Below are 22,062 nucleotides of genomic sequence, written 5' to 3'. Positions count from 1 at the left end.
CTTCTCCTAAGTTCCCCTTATATCTTTCCCTCGCCCTCTCTGTCCATATCCCTTTTCCTATCCCCCTTTCTCCTCCACCCCTCTTCCTCCTTCTCTCTTCTCCTCCCTCTATCCTCACCGTTATAGGCTGATGATCTGAATCCACATTCTCTCCCACTTCAAAACTTCTTATTCTATTCCATCCCTCCTCGTTCACCAATATATAATCTATCACCGATTCCCCCCTTCCTCCTGTGTACGTCCATTCCCCTTTCTCATCCCCCTCTATCCCTCCATTCACTATCATGCATCCTCTCTCACTAATATATTCTACCAACTCCTTTCCTTCCTTATTCATCTTCTCGTCCTTTGACCTTCTATTTCCTCCTCCTCCTTCTCCATCCTCCCATATCCTTCCCCCTCTCTTCCCTGTCCTCGCATTGAAGTCTCCACCAATTATCGTTTTTCCTCCTCCTCCCGCCCCTTTCATCCATTCCTTCAATTTTTCAAAATTATTCTCCAAGTCCTCTCTCACGTATACTCCTATTATTCTCCAACTCTCTCCTCCTATTACCACTTTCCTCACCATTATTCCTTCCATTTCCTCCCCTCTTTCTCTATCCCTCTCCTCCACCGCTATTTCCTTCCTTACTCCCATCACCATCCCTCCTCTTGCTCTCTCTTTCTTATATTCCTTCCTCGCCGCCTGCATTTCCCATACATATCCTTTCGGTAACCTCTCCCTTAACCAACTCCATTCCTTTTCCTCTATCCATGTCTCCATTAACGTTATCACATCCCACTTCTCCATATCTTTCCAAAATCCCCAATCCTTCTTCCTCAATCCCGCCACATTCCAAAACGTTACCTTTACCTCCTCTCTTTCCCTTTCTTCCCTTCTCTTCCCACTTCCTCTCTCTTCTTCTTTCTCTCTCTAGTTTCCCTTCCCCTTATTTTCCTTCTTCTCCCCTCCTACATTCTCCTTTCCCTTATTTAGTTCCAAGACTTTCTTTTCTCCTCTATTATTAATTAATCCTCCTACTTCCTTATCCCATCTCCACCATTCTTCAATGATTCTTACCTTTCCAATTCCCCTCCATATTCTATTCCCCTTCTTTTCCTCCTCCGCCGTTATTCTTCTTATCATCCATCTTACTTTTCTATTCTATCTTTTAGTCCTATTTCCTTCAATACCTTCTCTTTACCTTTTCTATTCTATATTTCAGTCCTATTTTCTTCAATACCTTCTCTACCTCATCTTTCATTTCTTTGGTTCCTATATCGATCCCCCTTATTATTATATTTTTCCTTCTCCTCTCTCTCTCCTTCTCCTACTCTCTTTTCCAATGCTTTCACTTTCTCCTCTATCTCTCCTTTTCCTTTTTCCTCCTTTTTACTATTCTTTTCTTCCTTCTCCTCTTCTATCTTTTTCATTCATTCTTCTAATCTCTTCACTATCTCTCCTTCTCCTCCCCTCTCTTCTATCTTCTTCCATTTTCTCTCTAATTTCCCCATCCTCTCTTTCAACTCCTCCTTTTCTTTATTTCACCTCTCTTCCCTCCTCCTCATTTCCTCCTTCATCCCCTCTAACTCCTTCATCTCTCTAAATCCTCTCAGTTCTTCCCTCATCCCCTTTAACAATTTCTCTAATCTTACCTCCCCCACCTTCTCTTTCACTGGCGACCTCTCTGTCTTCCTACACTTTTGAAAACCTATCTCTTCCTCCTTCTCCCTTTTCCACATCTCTTCAATCATTCCTGTACTCCCTCTCCTCTCTCTATTCCACCCCTCCTTCCCTCCATTCCCGCCCTCTTCACTCCCCTTACTCATCCCGTCTTTCCCTGTTCCCTCCATCATTGCCCCTTTACTTCTATTTAAAACGCGCGACTTTCTCTTCCTCTTTCTATCTTTCCCCTCCAGATGTCACCCCTTCCTTTTCTTACCTCGTCTCTATCTATTTCCTACTCCTTGCCTCTACTCCTTTCTCACTATTTCTTCCCCTCCATATATTCTCACTCCTTGCTCTCTCTCTCTCCGCTCTTAACCTCTTCCTTTCCTTCGTAACTTTCACACCTTTCACTCTCTCTCTCTCTCTCTCACCTTCCTCTCTCTCCTCCATCCACTGACGTTCCCGTCCACTCCTTCCACCCCTTTGCTTCACCTCTCTCTCAATTCTGCCTCCTTCTCCTCTTTCACTTGATTCTTTTCTCAAGTCAAAAACTTCTATCTACACTCTACGCCACCGGAAACGGAAGTCCGAATTGTGACTTATGTTATATTGGACAAACGAAAAGACATTTAGAGACACAATTAAAAGAACATAAGTCTGATATTAATAAACATATAGGCAGCCAGTCAGTTGTCAGCAGACATAGATCTAGTATGAAGTATAATTTTGATTAATGTGAAAATTTTGCATCATAATAAGAAACATAATAAAAAAAGAAAAATCGCTGAGATGCTTTATATTAAAACTCATTCGAATACGATCAACCTACAGAGAGATATGGATTGTTTGCCTGATATTTATGATACAATTTTGAAAAACATCTTAGTCACCTTGTTGGCATTTGCTTGGTTGCTGTCATGTAGTTCGGAGTTTTTTGAGAGCGGTTGATTTTTCTGTACATTAAGTCATCTTATGCCAGTTAGTAACAATATTTCAAGTAAGTTTTGGTTAACTAATTTATTAATTTTTCTTTTTTATTATTTATAGAGGATGACTTTTGACTTAATATATTACACTTGAGAAAGACCTAAATTAAAAGTCGAAACGTTGTGTTTTGATTGATATATATTTTTGCCAACTTAGTCAATAATAAAGTGATTTTAAGGTGAAATAATGTTTATGGGGGGAAGGGGGTGATTGATTATGTAATAGAAGATAGGAAAGTGTGAGAGAGTGGTGAGAATGGAAGTAGGAGGAAAGGTTAATTCGGATCATTAATCGGTATCGGTATGGGTGGATAGGGGAGAGGGAAGAGAGGAGGAGGAAGTAGTAAAATAGATAGAGAGGGTGGATTGGTCGGAAGATGCCAGTGAGGAGTTTAGGAAGAGAACGGAAAATTTAAATTTGGAGAGGGAGGGGTGAATAAAATGCTAGAAGAAGTAATAGAAAGGGTGAATGGAGAGGTGAGAAGGAAGAGAAACAGGGTGGAAGGAAATAGGAAGGGAGGATGGTGGGATAGAGAATGCAGAAGAAAGAAGAAGGAGGTGGAAGAGTTATTCAGGGAGTGGTAAAGAGGTAAGAAAAGTAAGCAAGAATATGAAAGGAAAAAAGGAGTATAAGGAATTGTGTGTTAGGAAGAAGGAAGAGAAAAAGGGAGAATGTTTGAAGGAAGCCAGAGAGGCTAGAACTCAGAAGCAAGTATGGGAGGAAGAAAAGGAAAGAATTAAATAACGGGATAGAAATGGAGGAGTAGGATGAGTATTTTATGAGGATGTTGGGGGAATGGAAAATAGTATCAGATTGGGAGGAGGGGAGAGGCAACAGATAGAGAGGGAGAATGAGGAAGGAGAAGGAAGAGGAGGAGGATATAGAGGATAGAGTCGGAAGAGATAAGGGTGGTGAGAAGCTGAAGAGAGGTAAGACAGGGAAAGATGGGATTCAAAATGAGGCATGGATATGGAGGGGGTAAAGGAAGCGTTGTGGGAGATTAGTAGGAGGGTATGGAGGGGGAAGGATTTTCCAGAGAGATGGAGGGAGGGGATTGTAAAAATTGCGATGAGGAGGGGGGCGAAGAAGTTAAAGGAATATAGGGAAATTACTTTAATGCCGACATATTATAAGGTGTATGCGATGGTGCTGGCAAATAGAAAAGAGAAATAGAAGAGAAGGGGATGATACCGGGAAGTCAAGCGGGATTTAGGGAGAGAAGAGGAGTTATAGATAATATATATGTACTGAACTACATAGTAGAAAGGCAATTAAAGAGGAGAAAGAAGGTGGTGGCATCTTTTGTGGACTTCAGGGCGGAATTTGACTCGGTGGACAGGGAGATATTTGGGATATGTTTAAAAGAGGTGGGAGTGAGTGGGAGATTGATGGAAAGAATTATGGAAACTGAGAGACAAGGAGTGTGGGAGAGAGATGGGAAGAGGTTTTGGACGGTAAGAGGAGTGAGACAGAGGTGTCCAATGCTGTTTAATATACTGATGGCGGATATGCAGAGGGAAATAGGGAAGAATGGAATAGATGGGGTGAGAGTGGAGAGAGAAAAACTAAGAGTACTCAGTTATGCGGACGATCTGGTGGTGTTGGCAGAGGATGAAGAAGGGATGAGATGGTTTTTAAAGAGATTGGAAGGATATTTGGACAGAAAGGGATTGGTGATAAATGTAGAAAAAACGAAAATAGTAAGAAGGGGGATAGGGAGGAAGAAAGAAGGAGAAATAGTGGTGGAATGATGAAAGAATAGAGGAAGTAAAGGAGATGACGTATTTGGGATATAGGTTTAGGTGGAATGGAGGACAGGAGGCACAAGTAAGAGAGAGCGTGAGGGAGGCGATGGGAGTGATGGGGAAGATATGGGGAAGGAGAAGATTTGGGGGAGATTGGGGAAGGAAAATAAAATTGTTTGATTGGTTGGTGGGAAGTGTGAGAAGTTTTGGGGTAGAGTGTGGTGGAAAGAATAGGAGCGGGTAGAGAGGGTGCAGGAAAGGTACATAAGGTGGGTGTGGAGGGGAGGACGCCGGGTTATATAAGGGAAGAAGAGACAAGAGGGAAGTTGAGGACAAGGTTAAGAAGGAGGGCGATGGGATATGAGAAGAAGTTGGCGGAAGGAGGTGGCAGTATGTGGGCAAGGACATGCTGGAAGGAAGTAAAAATCAACTGTGTATATTTTCCTATATATTATAATCCAAAGTCGACACCTTGTATATTATAATAAGATAAAGTGAGATACCCTATATATTATAATTATAATTAAAATAAGACTGTATATTAAAATTGAATGAAAGAAATTTCGTCACGCCTCCGGCGTCACGCGTCTCGCGTCTCGCTCAACTTTTCAAATTGGCATCCATCGAGTTATAAGACGTATTCACGTCAAAAAGAGAGAAGAAAAGGAAGGGCTCGAATTGGGAGGAGCAGAGAAAAAGCTTTTATATGGAAAGTGGAGGTGTCGGTGAAATGAGTAAAGAGGCAGAGGGAGCAAGGAAGAGAGATAAGGCATAAAGTAGAGGGCAGAGATCTGGAGATACAACAGCAAAAACGATATGAAACAATAGAAATATCAAGGTGGAATACATGGTACAGGGAGTTGAGGACATTGGGTAGACAAGGTATTTAAAAAAAAAGGGAAAGGAGAAAAGGATGATCAGAAAGAATAGCAAGGTTTAGGAAGGAGGGCGGAATGAAATAAGAGAGTGAAGGTATTAGGAAAGGGAGGAGGATAGAAGAAGGAAGGGGAAGAGGTACGGAGGAGATACTAAGGATATTGAAGGATGATGAGAGTGGAGAGAGATGGATGAAGGAGTTACAGAAAGGAGGATAAGAAATTGTTGGGGGAGAGGGGAGCAGGTAGGGAGAGAGGGAGAGAGAGGACGGAGGGACAGACGGACGGACGATGACGAGTATGAGAGAGAGGGAGATGACGGATGAAAGGAGAGGAGATGAGAGAGTGAGTGAATGAGAAGGAGAAGGATGAGATTGGAGAAATATTGTAATGAAGGAAGAGTGGACAGAAGGATGGTATTATAATAAATTAACAATAACAAAGTTTTCTCTGTATCGTCGCCAGTAAAAGTGAATAAATGAAGGAAAGAAAATTTGTTCAACCAACCTGACAACAGTTTTATTGTTAAAACCACGATGTTTCGAACATCAATTTTTGATCCTTATCCAGTGTACAAAATTCAGTAGAACGGACAGATGTGGCAACAAACGTTCGTCATCTACGGACTAATAATATACATATCAATATAAATAATTAAAGAACACAGTTAAAGATATTAAAATAATTTCAAACATAAGCTATAAACAAATAATATCTTCAGTTACAAACTTCAAATAATAAAAAACTGTTTAAAATGTCTTACATTTTAAAACAAAGACAAGATTTAGAAACGAGATAAATTGTCGGAATATGTCAGTAACCTACGACTACAAGAGATGTAATAACAAGTTGTCCACACGATTCTTATGATATTGTCGTAAACCTCAGGCAGGTTCTCCGTGTCCTTCTATAGATTGATCGACTTGTTGTGTTTTTTGATGAGAAACATCTCAGCGATGTTTCTTTTCTTATTAATCCTCTTACGAGAGTAAAATTTACAATACAATGTGGTTAAGCGTGCAATAACTTCAATGTGGTCTTATCTAATCTACCTTGATTTACGAGGTTCGTCAAAGTAGTGATTTTAAAGCTGTTCGTTTTTGTATAAAATCTTAACCTTGTCAGACATAATTACACAATGTGAACGTAATAACAACCAAACGACTTACATATTATTGTTTGTTTCTACTTAATGTTAACTATTCTGCTAAACGACCTTCGGATACGTCTCTTGGTTGTGCAACGTCGTTTATTGTGGGATGGAGTGCACCATTTTGAGCTGCCACTGACCATTCGACGTAGTTAATTTATGAATGATGAAACTTACGATCATGAGCTCATACTTCACAGGAGGCACCAAAATAATATGTTTCTACCGATTAAAATAGACGTCGTTTAAAAAGAACGTTTATTTATATCACATCATTATGACTTTGACATTATGACATAATACTTACGAATTAAAATCGCTTATGAGAATGAAACGTTTATGCCTCAATCAGCAACGCCTGGGATGCTCGGATCCTTGAGCTAACCGCGCGAACGTTAATTCATTGCGAGTCAGCAACGGGCCTAGGAGGACCGAACTTTTAAGCCGATCGTACGAGCAATTCACATTATGCACGTGAAATATCACTGATGTTTTATAATGATCGGGAAAACCGTACGTCTCACTCAATTCACGTTATGTCCGGAACGTCTATAATGGAACTACTTCTCGAGTCCTCTCTTCTCTCCTTTATACAGGGTGTCCCAGACCTACCGTATCACCGGTTAATGGTAGATTCCTGAGGTGATCTGAGACGAATGTTCCTCTTGCAAAATGTCGAGGGTGGCGTAGTTTCGGCGCTACGAAGGGTTGTAGTTATCCTATCCTTGTGTAGAATTTTCCCGAGTTCAGTGACGGTGTGTCGAAGGGGTCCCGCGCATCGCGCACACTTCAATTTGAACAGCCGCGAAAAATTAAGATCAATTCTCGTTCGCTCATCCGCCGAGACATTTTTGCTTATTACTTAATAACTATTGCGAATTTTACAAAATGGTAGAGGACTTTTCTTCTCAGTTTGACCTACTTTACTATCACTTTTCATTTGGTCACTCAGATATCAGACACCCTGTATATACAGGATGCAGAAAAATTATATCACCAAACTGGTAGGGATGGTAGTATAGCCCAAAACAACACTTTTTGTTCAGTACGCATTTCTTCATAGATGGTTCGTTAACGCGCTAGGGACCGTCAAAGTTGGGGTTTCTAAATTGGAAGTCAGGTTCTGACGAAAATAGTAATTACGCCTAATTGATGAAAGAAGCTGCTCGAAGTTACGACTGCCAACCTCGTTACAAAAACGGCAATAGGAATCGCCTGATTCGCCGAAAAATACCAGAAGTGTCTCGGATGGTTTCAATTGCCGCAACGATACGAGCTACGAGATCCTCTGCGTTGGCAACTGGTGTGTGGTACACCAAGTTCTTTATGTGGCTTCATAGGAAAAATCGATCGGTGTCAGATCTGGGGCCATGCCCTTCTCGGCCGATCCACTGATCACCAAAGGTGGCGGTGAGATGATCGTGTACTTGGTGTGAAACATGCTGGCACACCATCATACAGGAACCACATGTCAACCCTGATTGCCAATGGCACAGTTTCTAATAATTCCGGCAATACATCTTGCAGGTGTACGTGATATGCTTGCGCAGTGAGCTGTGCAGGGATTAAATATGGCCCAACTAACACATCACCAACAATGCCTGCCCAGACATTCACAGAAAAACGTATTTGGTGATGGTGCACATATGTGAAATGAGGATTTTTCTCTGCCCAAATATGGCTGTTGTGTATGTTATACAATCCTTGTGATGTGAAACAACACTCGTCGGTGAATAATATCTTTGAGTGGAATTCTGGCTGTTCAACAGACTTTTGCAACAACCATTGTACAATTGCGACACGAAGAGGGTAGTCGTTGGATCTAAGAGACTGTATCTTCCGGTGATGAAAAGGATGGAGAACCTGCTCATGTACGACATTCCATAGTTGGCGATGTTATATACCAAACTCATGAGCAACAGCGCGGGTACTGGTAGAGGGATTATCCTCAAAGCGTCGCAGGACATCTTCCTCAAATTGCGCTGTGCGAACTGTTCGCAGACGCCCTGCATCGGTTTTTTTAACAATTTTTGAAATGTGCCTGTTGTCCGCAACCGACAATCAATGGCAATAACCGTTTGATAATGAGGGCACTCAGTTTGGAAATCTCTCACAATAATGCTGCGCTTCCCTATTGTTTTTCTCTGCTGCGCTGTAGGCGAGATGGATATCTGACAGTTCTGACCAAGTGAATCCACCTTCCATATTTTACCCTCGCAAAACATATAGCGGAAGAAGCACAGGTAACAGTGAAGAATAGGGGATCCATTTCCAATGACCTTGACCTTGACATATGTTGTCAAGGTCACCTTCCTAAGTGACCTTCAAGAGGTTTTAGGCGTCGCTTGTTGTTTGTTAAACAGTTATTAACAAAAGAAATTTAATGATTTTGAGTTCAAAGAGGTCTGTTTTTGACTTTTCACGTCGTTGAAGCAATGTAGAATTCATAGCCGAATCTTATATTTAAGACAGTCTTAAGTGTATCTTCAAATATTCCGTAGTCAATGAAATGATCTGTACAGCATCTGCAGATAAACTTAAGACGATCTTAAATATAAGATCTTCCTTTTCACTTTTTTAATTTTAATTGATATCCTTTTGCATAAGCAACTGAAAATTCGTGCAATATTATTAAAAGTTTTTTGTTAATAACGTTTTAACAATCAACGAGCGGCGGCTAAAACCTTTTGCAAAGTACTCGAAACGATGACCTCTATATCTGCCAAAGTCAAGTTCTTGCTTGGCGTGGATATGTCAAGGTCGAGGTCATTGGAGGTGGGTTCCCCATTCTTCACTTTTATCGAAGCACAAATTCACCGTTCCGCGTAAACAGCACAAGTGTTTGGATTGGCTAAGATCAGGATTCAATAAGATATACTCTTTGTAATGACAGAAATACATTTACATATTTCTCGTTTCCAGTCGGCATTTACTCGGTAGAGACACATCAAAGTAAACAAACATTATACGTTCGTTCAAGTATAAGAATTTCAACAACGCTACCGGATAAAATTGAAGTTCTTGTATTTGAACAGGCAAATGTTTGTGTACCTTGTAACAAACATTCACCTATTCAAATACAAGAATGTATCTCTTTGAACAGCTTCTTTCATCAATTAGGCGTAATTACTATTTTCGTCAGAACCTGACTTCCAATTTAGAGACCCCAACTTTGACGGTCCCTAGCGCGTTAACGAACCATCTATGAAGAAATGCGTATTGAACAAAAAGTGATTGTTTTAGGCCATACTATCATCCCTACCAGTTTGGTGATATAATTTCTCTGCACCCTGTATACATATACATATATATATATATGTTTGCGTAAGTATATGTATGTGAACAATGAGAGGAGAGGACAAATCGAGAGTGATGGAAAAAACAAGGAAAAAGAGTAAATATATACATATAAAGATATCCGAATAATTTTGATTTTTTGTTGTGCTTTATCGTTCACAATTATTTGTGTTCTATATGTAACCATATATCATAGACAATAATGTTTCATAGATACCTTTTTTGGCTAATTCAATATACTGATAATTGATTACTTATAAAGTCATATCAATAAAAACGTCATATCAATATAGGTCCGGAAATACTTCCTTTCCAAGTTATAAACACCTTTTTATAACTAACTTTGGTAAAAGAACATTTCATTAAAGAAGTTGCTGAAAACAATTTCCTTCTGCATCAATGCAAGTCTCATATTATTAGCTTCTCATAAATTGTTGAAGACATTCAAAAATTCCTGCAATATTTCGTATTTTTGTCACGAAGCGATAATATAATTTCATAGTACATCCACAGTGGCAACAGGAGTATCATATAAACGAGAGTCTTAAAATATTCGTAGGAAGTTTTGAATGTCTTTGACAATCCATGAGACTTTGATATGGCTCTCCAGTAATTTCTTTAATAAAATGTTCTTTTATCAAATTTTGTTGTAAAAGTGTTCATAATTTGGAAAGCAAGCATTTTGGGACCCATAGTGATATAACTTTTCTTCACTCTTACAGTGAATAGAATGTGCTTTTAAAATTTGTCCATCTATTTTTGAAACACCCTGTATATTCAGTACAGATACCATTATTTATTACCATTGCTTGATGAATAATTTATTTCTATGAATGCAAAAAATAAAATTTGACGCAAAAACTGAACTGAACTTTTTGACCCCAGTATACTGATAATTAATTGCTTATATATTCACTATATTTACCATTATTATTTATTACCATTAGATTATCTATTTTTTTATTGTACACGTTACAGGTGGAAATTGTAATCGGTTTCCTTTAGGACCTCGAGGAGACAATTTTGTGATTTTAAGAAGAGCTAGTCTTCCACAAGAAACTGTGTTAGGAAATCGTTTGGGAAATATTTTCACTATGACTGGTAAGTACATATTGATGATATCAATATGTATATAATTGACGTATTGTAATATGGATGATTAATGTATTATTAATTTATTTTAGACGAGAATGAGAGTTTTTCAATAAACAACAATAATAACATTAACAATACCAGCAATAGCAAAAATAATGGTATTAGCAAACTATTCGATAGCATGGTTTCCAGGATGCTTTCCATAAGACGAGGATCCGTACCAGCAGACATGTCCGAACTACGTCATGAACCATTTAGTAGAAATAATGTAAACAACAAGACACGAAATCGTAAAAAGATTTTAAGAAGACGTAGTAGTGGAGGCCCGGAGATGTTTATCGGAAAATCAATTGAAGGAAATGATAATAGTACATGGTTTAAGTGTAAACGGGAAATAGGAAAATTCAATCCTGTCCCCGAAACACTTGTCAAACGGAGAGGCTCTCTACCTATAGAAATGATGACTGTTTCACATGCTGTTCGGTACAATCATAGATAAAGAAGAATGATTGAATATAAGCAGATAAAAATATCTTTCCTAAAAGAATCATCCGTTTTCTCCCATTAATATTTCCTTTTTAATAAGAGAAATGACCAAAAACTGTAACAGCTGTTTAATCATCTAGAACACTTCCTCAAGGAAAAGATTATAATCAGTGAATATTGATGTGTATATATATGTATGCGTGCGTGTCCCCATGTGCGTGTGCATGAATGATCTTTCTCTCAACAGTTTTTATACTACTTTTCGAAAGTTTTTGATATCCAAGAAAAAATGTTTTCTCCATATTTTATATAATACAAAATATTTGATGGTCTGATTATATTAGGTTGGGGAAAAAGTAATTCGGATACGGCGATACAGCGTACTGTAATGATTTTCAACAACTTCTGTTTTGTTTCTTTGAGATAACTATCCTACATTAAAATTACAGCAAAACAAACCATTACACCTGTCACCTATGTATGTTTAGTTCGATTCGACAAGATGCCAAATAAAGTGCATATTCGTTCCTGTCTGCTTAAGTTTTTCAATTTGCAAAAAACGCCAAAACCAGACGATTGATATGTAAGCAATGTGAAGAGAATGCTGTATCAGCTGATATATGTGAGAGATGGTTTAGGCGCAACAAAAGTAAACATTTTGAGGATAAATCACGCCTTGGACGATCAGTGGAAATGGAAACAGGTTTTGGAGACGTTATTGAAAGTATGAAAGAAGATACGGTATAATCAACACGTGAGCTTGCAAAACAACTTGAAGCAGATCACAAGACTGTTGCAACTCGTTTGCAAACTGGGCAAGATAAATAAGGAAGAAAAGTGGGTGCCACGTGTGTTGTCCGAATGTGTAATTTTGGATTGGTATAACATCTGTCTTCCGCTACTTTGCTGCGGAATAAAAAGAGTTGTTTTGAATCATATTGTGATCAGTAGCGTAGTAAGGGGGGGGCGGAAGGGGCGGTCCGCCCCGGGCGCCGTCTTAGCAAGGGCGCCAATTCAGCGGTTATCGGTTGGTATCACGTGACTTCGTTCACGCAGTCTTTAATGTCTTTTACCATTTAGTTTTATAGTTTCTCTTTTACACTAGTTTTAGCGTTTTACAATTGTTTAGATCTTTAGGTATTTTTAGAGTTTAAATAACGATATTTTCAAGTAATATATTCGCTTATCTGTAGCTATGCTACGAGCGATTCCATGAAAAGTGCAAGCGAAAGGACTTGATGAAACGTTCAGCCACCAAAGTGTTGATGCTCTCTTTTCTTCTCCGCGCTGCTCGATTATTTCGGATCGTGCAGAGACAAGCAAATCGCTTTATGTTTTTACGATCGATGTCGCGTTTGGTTTGTTTCTTGCATTTGTTAGTATAACGCGCAGATCCTCAGTAGTGGTTTGATCTTTCAAGAGTAAAGTACTAAAACTCTAAGTCGAAGCGAATTTTATCGCTGTATAGTGCACATCCGCAACTTACGCTTCTATATTAGCGGTTAACGTTTTATCATCACTAGATAAAGGATTAAACTAATAAGTATTTAAAACGCTCGTTATTTCTAAAGAAACAAAATATACAATAAAAATAACAACATCTCTCAAATGATATGTACAGGTAACGGTAGAAATGCCGTTACATATGAAGTTGTACCAATAATGCCTCAGTACGCAATATCTTAATAATGAAGCAATTTCATGTATAAAGACATTTACTCTGCTGCTGTATGTTATTTATATATTTTTATTTATGCGTCACACACACGTATAATTTATAGAACATTATTACTGAGGTATTCCGCAGTGATAATGTTCTATAAATTATACGTGTTGTCTTTGTGTGTGACATACAAATTGCGCAGTTCTTTCCTCGAAATAAATTCATATAAATGCTGTTTAGTTATATTGTAATAGATAGTTTAAGTTAACGAAAATTAGTGATATTTTGTCCGACTCTTTCAAGATAAATAAATAAATAAATTACAGTTAAAATGAGCAAGAAACCTTCAGGCGCTGAATACAGAAAAAGAAGAATAGAAAGGGATAGAGAAGAGCAAAAGCAGGCTGGTTCTTTTTTAAAATATTTAAAGCAAGAGCAAGAGTTGTTTTCTTCGCATACTAATGAAATCAACAACATAGAGACGGATGATTTTCGTACAGTGACTGAAATTGAACAACCTGAACATAATGAAGACTTATATATAACAATAATCAGTAGTCAGGAGAGTCAAATACCGGTAATAAATGAAACATCAGAAAGTTATCACGATAATTATCAGGATTGCCAAGTTGCTATACAAAACAATGAACTAAAAACCTTCAGTTTAATCGACATAAGCTCATGGCCAATACCTTTGGAGGCTGTATTAGTTACAGAACTGGTTTCGTAAGGTCCAATTCAAAATAAGGAAGGACCGTTCGCTGCAACGACGAGAAGTGGGGCAGAGACGAAGGGTCAGATAAGAAACATGTCTAGTGCGTGGTTTTATCGTCAACTCGATAATGGTGAAAAGGTGCTTAGAACATGGATAGTATACTCTACGGTCAATGAATCTTTATATTGTTTTTGTTGCCGATTATTTGCTTCTAAAGATTCGGAGCATGTACAAAGCGCTTTTGCAACAAACGGCTTTCGACAATGGTGGAAACTCAATCCAAAAGTAAAGCAGCATGAAGATAGTTCTATCCATATTGCATCTTTTGAAAAATGGAAAGGCCTGGAAATGCAGATTCGAAGAGGACAGACTGTTGATAGATCACTTCAAGATCAAATCAAGAAAGAAATCAAGACCTGGATTAAGATTCTTGAACGAATCTTAAATGCAATCATGATTTAGCTAAGCAGAATCTACCTTTCCGTGGTCTGCGACACCCGTCGCTAACCTACGGTCCGCCGTACGCGTAGGCGCGGCGTCGCAAATCAGATTGCACGCGAAATCTACTGAAGACGATAATTACTCCCGAAAACGGGATCGTGACGACTCAGACTTGCTTCGGAAATTCCCCTCGGCACGTGGCTCTCGGCCTTCGGCACTCCACTCGAACTCTCCTCTCGGAACTCTCTTCTCCGCTCTCGATATTGCCCTCGGCACTCTCTCGCTCGGAACTCGGTTCCTCTCTCTCTCTCTCTCTCTCTCTCGATAACTTCTCTCTCTTTCGACCGTGGGCCTGAGTCTCGGTGTCACGATCACCGATACTGCAAACTATAAAGGAATTGGGCGCCAGGCGCAATCACTTGCGCCGCTCACGAAATCAGCACGTAAAATTTCTATGGCTCGACTAGTCAGTCGTGGGTTTGGATATTAGAAGGCCGCTGGAAGGGGGGACAGTAAGGCACAACGCAATTATATAAAATAATAATATATTTCACAGAACTTCCGTTGAGTCGGGGCTGGTACCCCGGCATACAGCGATTCGCCAGTAAGAACACCCTGACGCCAACACGCAAATACACGCACGGAACGCCACGAAACACAACGAAATACGAAACACGAGACGCAACGCAATCTATCCGAAATACGCGAGTCAGTCTTTCACGCGGTGACTTTCCCGGCCCCCGCTCTTGAGACTCTGATCGGTGATTCCTGCGAGGTGACGCAGTCCGGTTAGGAGACGTCCGTTACCGTCGGCTCGAAATCCTTTTCCCTCTCGCGATCAATCCCGACTCTTTCTCTCACGGGCGTTACCGCACCCGGAAAGTCTCAATCATTCTTCCAACGCTCGGAAGTTGATGCTCTGCTACCAGACTACTCGGAATAAACGCAACTCGATACGATACCATTAATGCTCCCCGAAAAGACGGTCCACAAAACGTATTACACGCGACGAGGTACTCGGAACGAACGGACTTCACAATTCACGGCTCGGAAACGCGCAATACATACGAGCCAAAACGCGCAATACACGAGCAAATAATTCCGATTATCCTACAATTACGACAATATCACGCGACAATCGACTGAAGTTGGCTTTCGAGGTGGAAGTTCTACTCCCCGCATACGCGACACCGGGCGGACCGGCCTCGTCTCGTTTCTCTCTCCTCGGCACCACACGATAACCTCTCCCCCGTATTTCGGGGACGAAACAATGATTCAGTAGACTGAGCTCGAGGTGCCGCCGCGACTGGTGTACTTACAAGATAATATCGCAGAGTGCAGCCTTACAATCGTTGGACCTCGCTCTTCTCGTTGTCTCGTGCGGATCTCGTTCGCTTTCGGGGCCCTCGTTATGATCGCTCCTCTGGCTTCGCCAAACTCCAAGTGCCAAGCCGCGGGGCGCGTCGCGAGGTCCTTCCCCGTTCGCGCATCGATCCGCGCATCGATCCACCACCGACTTATCGCCGAGTCACCGCAGCCCCTTTCGCCGCTATCACTCGCATGACGGGTAACCGCTCTTCAGGCGCTTCTCTGGATCGTGTTGGGGTGCTGGCCGCGCCGACATTCCCCGGTCTCCATCTTTCCTCGCCGGGCTGGCCAGGCCCAAATAAGGGGACTCGAGGTGGTCGCCGAAGGGTTGCGCATTCCCTCCAAGGCGATCGAACTAGCTGTCCTTCCTCTCTTTAGTCGGCACGGCATTTTCTGCTGACGATCCGCGCCTGCGGCTCCGTTCTTCGAGGCTCGGTACTTTCCTCCATTTCGGACGGTCGGTGGCATCGTCTTCTCTTACGGCTCGGAACCTCCAACGCTCCCGCAACCCCCAGGGCTCTCCTGCTCCGCTCTTCTCTGCCGCTGGGTCCCTGATCCGAGGTGCTGCTGTCCCGAGGGGTGAGATACAGTTCTTCCAGTGGATTGGTCTACACTCTGCAAAACTCTTAACACCATTAGTGCACGCGCTCACACTCCGCTCGGCAAAGTATCGCTCCCCCTTCGTCCTGCGAGAGGAACGATCCCGACGGAATATTTGTGCTTCCCCCGTCTCGCCGCACCTTGTGACGGACGTCCCGAACCGTCACGTCACAACTCATAGAGAAAACATTGACGATATTAGTAACAGTGGTAATTTTTTAGAATTAATAAAACTTATAGGAAAATATGACCCTATTATGAAAGAACATCTGGTACGTATTTGACTGGTTAATGAGACTACGCTCGCCAATTTCTTACTTATCACCAGATATTCAGAATGAATTTTTTTCTCTTCTTGCACGTCGTGTGAAAGACAAAATTTTGAACGAGATACGTGAAGCAAAATACTATGCAATTCTTTTTGACAGTACACCAGACATTGCACATATTGAGCAGATGACAGAAATAATCCGATATGTAAAGATTGACGATAGCAAAGTAGAAGTCAAGGAGAGTTTTTTAGGATTTCTTCTCATGAAAGAGAAATCTGCTGAGAAAATTGCAGAAATTATCCTAAAACCGTTAAATGAGAACAAATTGTTGATCTAAAACTGTCGCGGCCAAGGTTATAATAATCCTGCCACAATGTCAGGTGTTCACCATGGAGTGCAGCAGAGAATAAAAGATATTAGGTGTTTGAATAAGTTTCCGCCGTTTTTTTGTGAAATAAAAGACCTGTGTTTCTCGAGAAACAGAAACAGAAGTTTATTCAAAGTAGTGCCCATCGTTAGCTATAACCTTTTCCCACTTTTCACGTAATAAGTGGATTCCGCGATAGAAGAACTCCGGTTCTTTCGAAGTGATCCAGTGCTCAAGCCAATTTTTGATATCTTCATACGAAGTGAAGTGCTGCTCAGCAAGGCCATGCTGCATGGACCGAAACAAATGATAATCAGAAGGAGCCAGGTCTGGGGAGTACGGCGGGTGAGGTAACACATCCCATCCAAGTGCCTCCAAGATTTCCTTCACTGGTTTCGCAACATGTGGTCGAGCATTGTCGTGTAGCAAAATCACTTTGTCATGGCTTTTGGCGTATTCTGGACGTTTATCTTTCAATGCTCGGTTCAAATTCATTAATTGTTCTCGGTAACGTTCACTATTGATGGTCTGACACGGTTGCAGCAGCTCATAATACACCACGCTTTGTTGATCCCACCAAATGCACAACATAACCTTCCGTCCATGAATATTTCGTTTTGGCGTTGATGATGATGGCTGGCCGGGCTTACTCCATGTTTTTGGTCGTTTCGGATTGTCATAGTGGATCCATTTTTCATCCCCAGTAACGATTCGATGGAGAAACGACTTCCTATTCTGTCTTTGAAGCAACAATTCGCACATGGTTAAATGCCTTTCAAGATCTCTTTCTTTCAATTCATGTGGTAACCAGTTTCCGAGTTTTTGAATCATGCCCATTGTTTTTAAACGTTTGATAACAGTCAATTGATCAACATTTAATGCCTTTGACAATTCCTTCAGCGTTTGACATGGATCGTCATCAAGTAATGCTTCCAGTTGTTTATCCTCAAATTTTTTCGGTGCACCTTCGCGTTCTTTATCTTTCACATCGAAATCACCATTTCTAAACCGTTGAAACCATTCTCTACAACATCTTTCGGATGGAGCATGCTCCTCATACGCCTCCACAAATAAACGATAACTTTCAGCTGCACTTTTCTTAACAATAAAATAATGCAGTAAAACTTCCCGCAAATGCTGTTTTGTTGGCACAAAATTCGATATTTTGAATGTAGTGACAAAACTATTGTTTACACGTCCACCAAATGTCATATACTAAATATAAAAGCTTGCTTACAGTACTCTCATATACTGCCACTGCCACTGAAATTCTATGCCTGTAGTACTCGTTACGACATCTCTTGGAAAACGGCGGAAACTTATTCAAACACCTAATATAAATCCCAAAGCCGAATTTATTGCATGTAGTAATCATAATTTGAACTTAGCTGGTGTTCATGCTGCTCGACAGGGTGTATATTCGACTACCTTCTTCGGAACAATAGAAAGAATTTTTACGTTCTTTTCTGCATCTACTCATCGCTGGGATGTGTTAAAGTAAGCAATGCCTATAACTGTAAAGAGAGTAGTCGAAACGCGTTGGAGTGCAAAGCATGATGCAGTTCAGGTCATCAGTTCCCGGTTATGCCGATGTATTAGATGCTTTAGAAGTTCTTATGGATCAGTCAGAAAATGCCGACACACGTGGTGATGCAGTTATTGTATTGTACATGCCAGTATAACTACCTTCCCTTTTTTGTGCTACCTTCACTTGTGGAGTAAGTTACTGCCTGAAATAGACAAAACTCAAAAATACCTCCAAACAAGTGGTTAGGTCTCGATCAGTCAGTGATTGCTATTAATGCTTTAGTAACTTTTTTAAAGAAAATAGAGATAGCTTTGTAGACAAGGTATTGGCTGATGTTGAGATAATATATGAGCAAATGGAAATCCCCATTGCAAAGCGCATACGACGAAAGAAAATAATGGCAGGAGAAAAGAAAGATGATGCTAGCTTGTTACCGCAGCAAGAGATACGTCGAGAAATGTTAGAATCTATTGATCGATTGAATCAGGAAATTACACAGCGTTTCCAGCAACTTACTTTGTTAAACAAACGCTTTGAATTTTTAAGCTTGAAAGTACTGCTCGATGTATATAATGATGAATACATATGGCAAAAAGTTGATGAGCTATGCACCATCTACGACGATATTGATCCCAATGAGCTCAAATCTAAAATAGGGAGACTACGACGGCTTGTTAGTAGTTATTGTTCCACTAGTCAGGAGACAAACATACCAGCAGATGAGTGGTCAGCAGCAACATTTCTCGGGTGGATAGTTCAATGGGGTTTCACAGAAATGCTCCCAAATTTGACAGTGACTTTACGAATTTTTTTGACCATAAGCGTGAGTGTTGCTACTTGCGAACGAAGCTTTTCGAAATTAAAGCTTATTAAAACTTACCTTTGTTCAACTATGAGTCAGATGCGTTTAAATGGGCTTGCATTGCTTTTTATTGAACGAGACGTAAGGAAAGATATAGACTTTTCAGATATTATTAAAGAATTTGCAACTATAAAAGCCCGCAAGATTAAACTTTAAAATTTTTGTTACTTCTAAAACAATTTATAGTTTATTATTTATAGTTTAAATAATTTTAGTTTATTTAATAAATTTTTTGAATTAAAGTTTTTAGTTAATTTAAAATTTAAACGTTGTTGTTTATTTTTTACATAAATTGCCACTTATAATTGTGCGGGATCCGCTCTACCTTTTTGAAATCCGGCACTTTTTGCTGATAGCGTTCTGCAGAGAACGTGCGGCGTGAGTAACGTGATCACTTGGCGATCACTGAATGGATTGGAGCGGGTGACAGGGTGCACTGATCACAAGTCGTTATTAACAAAATTCGAACCAGTTTATTCCAACACACAGTCCAAAAAAAATAAAAGAAATCAGTCTAACTTGTCGTATCGCGGAAGCGTGCTAGACGCCGGTAATGGTTCGTCCGTAGAGTGTCGCAGACGGAAATCTTGAACGCGACGGAACAGTCTTTTGGTTTCACGAAATGTGCCCAGATCGTGACCGATCGAGCGCTCGGATGCCCGGATAAACTCCGATAACGATCGCGTTACTGCGGACGTTGGAACTTCCGGCCGAACGTGGGCGAAGGCGAATTTGCTGAGATTCGCGAGTGCGTGGTCCTTTTAGCGAACTAGGCTGACTAGGAACTGAACTTTGTTCGCGCTGTGCGATCGGCAGAGATGTCCGTTGTTTGTCGACTTCAAATAGAGAAAAATAGCTCAAAGTTTGACAAATATGATCTCAACTGGTTATTCGGAAACTCTCTCATCTCTCTCGATCGCCCAGGAACGCTTATGAACCGTGCAAGCGAGAACGTCGGGTTCAACGTCCGCGAGGCCAAAGTCGACCGACAAATACGACAATACGGTGGAAAACATGGATCAAACGTGACAAATATTGTCGATCGGTTAGCCACGCGAGACTTGATAATTTTAAATAAGGAGTTCATGTATATGTCCAGCCCGTATGTCGCAAATATCGTTCACCCTTGGTCCGAATCTTGAACAATAATATAGATATATGAGGCGCGTAGAGAAGGGACCGCCCTGGGCGCCGTCTTCCCTTACTACGCCAGTGATTGTGATGATCATATCGGGAATGAAAAGTTGATTTATTTCACCAATCCCAATCACAAATGATCATAAGTGGACGCAGCCAAGTACGCGAGTAACCAAGCTACTCCTCCGATACCGAGACGCAACATCTACGCTCACAAGGTGGTCTTGTGTGTTTGGATGAGGTCATCTACTATGAGCTCTTGTCGCCATGTCAGTCACCACTGAGACCTATAATCAACAACTTAAGCGTTTAGATGCGCATTGCTCAAAACACGTTTGTTATATGCCTCCAACCAACTTAAAATCATCCTTCTATGATAACGCTCATACCGCTGCAGCCACCATGATAGACTTAAGCTGGGAAGTTCTTCCGCATCCTGTCTATTCATCAGATGTTGCGCTTTCAGACTATCACTTATTTCGATCGATGCCACTGAGTTTGAAGGGACAACGTTTTCGAAATACAGCCAAAGTCGAGAAATGGATCGATGAATTCTTTGCGACCAACGAGATTTTTATCCAACTTCTGCATAAAAGATGGCAGAAAGTAATAGATTCAAACGGCAATTACTTTAATTGACCTTTGATCAATTGTTGTAAACATATTCTTTTAGTACATATTTTTTACGAAAAAATCGGGATTACTTTCTCCCCAGCTTAATATATACATAATATGATTTATAAGTTTTGAGATAATATTTGTATAAAAGAAGTAAACTCACCAGAATAATATTAAAAAATCTTTATAGAAATATTATAGTCTTTATAGTAGGCTCCATTACAGTTAATATATTATTGATATACTACTGCGATTGCAACCGTTATGTAATAGTTGAAAACTCCTCTTTTGTTCTAATTTTCAATTGGGTGGTTACAGAAGCTTTAATTTCAGAAATGTCATCAAATCTTTGGTCTTTCAATTGCGAGTTTAATTTTTTAAATAAAATAGAGTGAGAGTGACAAATAAAGTAAGTAGAATGGATGATTTAATGTTCTGACTTGTTTTTTATCCAAAACCTGCCGTAAAAGTGCGATCAAATAAGCTGACGTATTGTCGTACAAAACCATGTGTTTAAAAAGTAAAAGGAGGAATATATTATATCCATTTAATGAGACGATCCATTATATCTTTGTAATATTTTACATTTATCTTTTAGAAAGATAAGTGGTCGAGATGGTAAAGACGCCCGCACGGAATGAGGGAGGTCCCAGGTTCGATCCTTGGCGTGGGGTGATATTTTTCGCAATGAATATTATTAATTAATTTGTTTCTTACTGATTAATATATTCGTTCCGGAATAGGAAATCGCTGCGTTTTTAAGACTAACGAATTTGTTGACGCGTAGTTGAAAATAAGTTCCTAGAGCGAGAAAATGACTGCATCTTATTGTTAGTCTAATAAATTTGTTGGCATGCAGTTAATAAATTTATCCGACCATCAGATATTGCCAGTGTATCACGATTTAAAATATGGATTTGAATTTATCTTTTAGCACAAATTCTTTGTGCAATACTTCATTATCAAACAAAATGGACATGGTATTTACTCGCGACTTCTGAAATCGCAACTTTTTGATCGTAACGAATTTTTATCAAACCATTCACCACTTTGCTGTTCTGTATCTACTTCTTAGGCGAAACAGAATCTTCCATCGCTTGTAATTATTTTACTCGTATGTACAAAACTTTTATTCGCTTTAGTTATTGACAAGATGTCCTAATTTATTCATTGACAAGACATGCAACAACCCGGTTCTCTCGTTGCTT

At 40.1% G+C, this 22,062-nt stretch overlaps 1 protein-coding gene across 35 annotated transcripts in view; it reads left to right on the top strand.

Annotated features, from left to right (window-relative positions):
- Positions 1 to 22,062, top strand: part of LOC105276337 — a 334,767-nt gene that overhangs the window by 291,517 nt on the left and 21,188 nt on the right. For 30 of the 35 annotated variants that reach the window (XR_003406730.1, XM_026970860.1, XM_026970858.1 and 27 more), the window contains 2 exons: positions 10,681 to 10,803; positions 10,887 to 11,280. The exons of 3 other annotated variants lie outside the window; for them this stretch is intronic. Coding sequence is in view for 31 of the 32 variants with exons in the window: in XM_026970860.1 (XP_026826661.1) it covers positions 10,681 to 10,803; positions 10,887 to 11,280 (517 nt within the window). In the remaining variant the exon portion in view is untranslated. Of the gene's footprint in view, positions 1 to 9,648; positions 9,771 to 10,680; positions 10,804 to 10,886; positions 12,850 to 22,062 lie in introns of those variants that run through there. 2 more of the 35 variants (XM_026970863.1, XM_026970871.1) reach the window with 2 other exon arrangements.

This window comes from Ooceraea biroi, chromosome 6 (genome assembly GCF_003672135.1).
Source record: "Ooceraea biroi isolate clonal line C1 chromosome 6, Obir_v5.4, whole genome shotgun sequence".
NCBI lineage: Eukaryota > Metazoa > Arthropoda > Insecta > Hymenoptera > Formicidae > Ooceraea > Ooceraea biroi.
The sequence above is the reverse complement of the archived record's forward strand: the minus strand, read 5'-3'. Positions and strand labels throughout refer to the sequence as shown.